At 40.2% G+C, this 4,120-nt stretch overlaps 1 protein-coding gene across 1 annotated transcript; it reads left to right on the top strand.

The window, feature by feature from the left end:
- The first annotated feature begins 1,265 nt into the window (after window positions 1–1,265).
- On the top strand, window positions 1,266–3,511 carry LOC148013498 (histone H3.3). The gene is made up of 4 exons (XM_087668024.1): window positions 1,266–1,426; window positions 2,358–2,434; window positions 2,917–3,007; window positions 3,112–3,511. The coding sequence occupies exons 1-4, from the start codon at window positions 1,355–1,357 to the stop codon at window positions 3,280–3,282; spliced, it is 411 nt and encodes a 136-aa protein (XP_087524150.1). The 5' UTR covers window positions 1,266–1,354; the 3' UTR covers window positions 3,283–3,511.
- The last annotated feature ends 609 nt before the right edge of the window (window positions 3,512–4,120 follow it).

The following is a 4,120-nucleotide window of genomic DNA, read 5'->3' as shown; positions in this document are numbered from 1 at the left end:
TGGTTTACATCCTCTTTGAACTCTTACTTGGGTGTTGAGCACCTCTTGACATTGCCATACTTGGATCTTGCAGCGCATGCTTTTGTGGAGGTACAATATGGTACATATATCTAATCTTGTCATGTTTTCCCACCCTTGATCCAAAAATCACACTCTTGAAGGATCCCTCAACTTTGGGAGCATCATGAGTTTTCTAAATCTCTCATGCTCGATTAGGGTGCATCAATTGCACCTAGCTCTGGTCATGTCCTCTTCAAACTAGAGGTTTGTGCACTTGCTACAAATTTTAGTGAGTCTTATTGCCATTTTTATTTGGTTTTGCTTCTCTTTCTAGACATGTCTCTTGCTAATAAGTGTGTTCTATGTCTTTGGAGGTAAAAATGAGTTTTAGAAGACTAATTGAATGTCTATGAAGCATTGCAGCCATTCATATAATAGATGTAATGCTTCTCCAATACATAAATAGCAAAGGCACCAATAGTTTCTAATAAGGCACATTTGTGAAAAAAAGAACTTTTTTAGAGTATTGTTCTTGTAGTGTGCATCTATAGTGTTGCTTTTCGTTTGCTTTGTTTTAGCATAGTTTGCATTGCAACACCTTCATTCCTTCATTGGTGTTCTTTCGATTGTACTCCAATTATCTCATTCGCTATTCATTGTGAATCCTTGAAATATGTGTTGTTGACTTTTGAAAGCAATCGGTAACAAGTTTTTAGTTTATCTAATTTCCCATATTGCATATATGTCATTTATGTTCTCTTCTCAAGATCTCATCATGATTCCTTTAAAAGTAATATTCTGTTGGGCCTACAAATTGGAGAGAGAGAGAGGGACAGAGAGTCTTCACACACATTGAAGAACATAAGAGTGAATGCATTATTGCATGTAGATAGACATATGTTGTCAAATATAGTGTTGATGATTAATTGCATACATACACACAAATAATCTTAACAAACAACGCCTTGAAATTCATGGGTTTTTTCAACTATTGCCTGAAGGTGTCACCTCCCTTCCTATACTATACTAGTAGCCATGCCATAATGAATATAGTCTATGTATACAGCTGAAGTATTAAATCAACATCTATAGCTTCACTCAGAGGTGTGCACATTCTATTCCTTTCGCCAACCAATCAACAAGCCGTCCATTAACAAAACCAGCTTCAATAAAATATGAAACATAGCCAAAATAATCCTATCAATCGATCAAATATTTTCAAATGTTCTCAAGTTCCTTCCTAATCGGTGAGGCGATATATTTTGCAGTGGTTATGTTTTTTTGAAGAGACCACTTGTGTTTGTTGTCGCAATTCTTCTTCTTCTTAGCCGGTGCAGGACCAGGAGAAGCAGCCATGGCCCGTACCAAGCAGACCGCCCGCAAGTCGACCGGAGGAAAGGCCCCCCGCAAGCAGCTCGCGACCAAGGTACAGTCCCCGCCATCTCTCTCCTCGTCGCCTGTGAAAGGAACATTTGCTTTCGTTGGTCCGTCGCCCCTGTTCTTTCTTGAACGCGGCGGACATGTCTCCAACGAACACGCAGTATAATTTCGTTCGTACCAGAAAGAAGCTATGGCCGCAGAGAACAAACCTTTCTGCTGCAAACAGTATTAGGGCTTGTCCCAGGGTCAGAAGGTGCAGACAGATATTTTCCATTGGTCTGTGGTCCCTGATTTTTTTTTGAACCCACAGGACAAACGATCAAGCAATATAATCCTGTTTCTTCCGGAAATTTATTCTCTCGAGGAAGCTATAGCCGCAGAAAGCAGGGCTTGAGCAAACATTTTTGGCTACAAGCAATAGTAGGGCTTGCCCAAGAAGTCAAAGGGTGCAGACAGATATTTGTGTTTATACGAGCGTTTGGGAAGACATTACAGGATATTAGGGCTCGATGTCAGGGCTCCTCTGCTTCCAGTTATAGAGGTTTACTATAAGTCCATGGAGCTTATATGCCCTTTCAAATTCCAGAAAGGTTAAGTATTGTCCAAGAACCAGGGTCCGAGGGTGCAGATAGACATCGGTGTCCATACAAGTCAGTGGGAAGACATTACGGGATTTTAGGGATTGATGTCAGGGCTTGTCTGCTTCCAGCCAAAGCGTGCCTACTATATGTCTTCCATGGAGCTTATATGCCCTTTCAAACTGCAGAAAAGTTTTAGAATAGGTACATGGAGTGTACACACAATAGAACATACTGGTTTTGTAGTATGTTCTGTGTAATGTTGGAGTGAATGTTTTGGCAGGGGTTTCTGCACAGGAAACAGGCCTGCATTTCATGGCCTATATTTCATTGCTAGGAGCATAAAAGACTTTACATGCATGTTCGCTCTTTAATTCTTTTGCCATTTTGCATATGCAGGCTGCCAGGAAGTCTGCACCAACAACTGGAGGAGTGAAGAAGCCTCATCGTTATCGCCCTGGAACTGTCGCACTGCGGTGAGTTGTTATTGTTGCTAATTCAGGAGGAGCATAGCCTTGTAAGAAGCTCGGAAGAATAGTGGTTGTGATAATAATAGTAATACCATGTCACACTAACATAGGTATAAAAGGAGGGGACATGTAAGTTTTCTCATCTTTTCACATAATAATACATTATTATCCTTCTCCTCATTACCTTACTCTCAGCTTCAATGGCTTCTTACTACTTTTTGTCTTTCTCTCCTCTATTCTAGTCTTTCTCTCTCCTCATCACTCTCTCACTTTTGCATTCTATCTCTCTCTTCTGTAGTCTTCTCTCCTCTTTGTCTCTCTCTAGTTCACTTCTTAATCAAATTTTCTCTATTTCAGTTCAAATTTGCACCATTAAAACCAATATCAAACAAGTAACACAGGTACTAGACATGGACAGTCACTAGCATTTTACAAGAGCAAGATTTCATTGTTGCTAATTTTTTTTCTTCCTTTTTTTGATGGTGCAGTGAGATCCGCAAGTACCAGAAGAGCACAGAGCTGCTGATTCGCAAACTGCCTTTCCAGAGGCTAGTTCGTGAGATAGCCCAGGATTTTAAGGCAATTATCTCCAAGCATTTACTTCCCCCATCTTTGGGAGATGACATGACTGTGTTATCTGATTTCCAATGCTGACCAGGTTTTCATGTTTCCTGTCTTTTCAGACGGACTTGCGTTTCCAGAGTCATGCAGTCCTTGCACTGCAGGAAGCTGCTGAAGCTTATTTGGTGGGGCTTTTTGAGGATACCAACTTGTGTGCCATTCATGCCAAGCGTGTCACCATTATGCCCAAAGATATTCAGCTTGCAAGGCGCATCCGTGGGGAGAGAGCCTAGAATTCTGGCCTAGTTTAGAAGGCAACTTAGTGGAAGAATTGGTAATTTTAGAGGCATGAAAGGAAACCCTGGACCAAATGTATTGTCAGTTGTCCATTGGTTGGATGGTGTCACTTGCTGTCCTAAGACAAACTCAAAAATGCTAGGTGTAAGTTCGGTGTTATTTTATTACTCTCTTTGCAGTGTTTCATGTTATATTTTGCTTGAAATCGCATTCTATGTTTCTGTAGCTGTTGTAGTTATTGGTTATTTTATACGCCCATTTGGGTCGTAAATTTGGCAAGGTGGTGTATAGTACCTCTCTGGCAGATGCCTAAACTTTTATGCCCTGTATATGTAAGTACAGATCTTTGGCTATATGAATTTGCAATGTGTACATTTGCAGGTACTATTTTTTGGTAGTTGTTATAGTCACTGGTGGAGACCGCCAGTTTCTAATATTTTGGAATGTCTTACCTAGTTCCTGTAACTTAGTGATCCTTGCTTTTCTCAATCTTGGTGGTCAAGAAAGCTGAAGCTACGGTTTTGAACATAATAAAAATACTAAAATCTTTTCATTTAAGCAAATCCAAAGCTTTCCATATAGTGGCTCCCATCCCACTGTTTTGGACGGGATGATAAATACAAATTGTAAATGATCTGAAGTGACGATACTTACCATTTTTTTGCAAAACTTTCTCTCGCCTGTAAAGTTTCACAACCTTTTTGGATGTTTTCTAGTTTTGACTTTGGAAGACACTACCACTGGCTTTAGACGAATTGGTTCTAATAAATTGTCAAACAGACTCAGCCAAATAGTGAGTTGATAAATTGCAGGCCAAACTTGTAAGAAGCTGGG

This window comes from Lygodium microphyllum, chromosome 26 (assembly GCF_053477565.2).
Source record: "Lygodium microphyllum isolate KBCC chromosome 26, Lygodium_microphyllum_v1.1.10, whole genome shotgun sequence".
Taxonomy (NCBI): domain Eukaryota; kingdom Viridiplantae; phylum Streptophyta; class Polypodiopsida; order Schizaeales; family Lygodiaceae; genus Lygodium; species Lygodium microphyllum.
The sequence above is the reverse complement of the archived record's forward strand: the minus strand, read 5'-3'. Positions and strand labels throughout refer to the sequence as shown.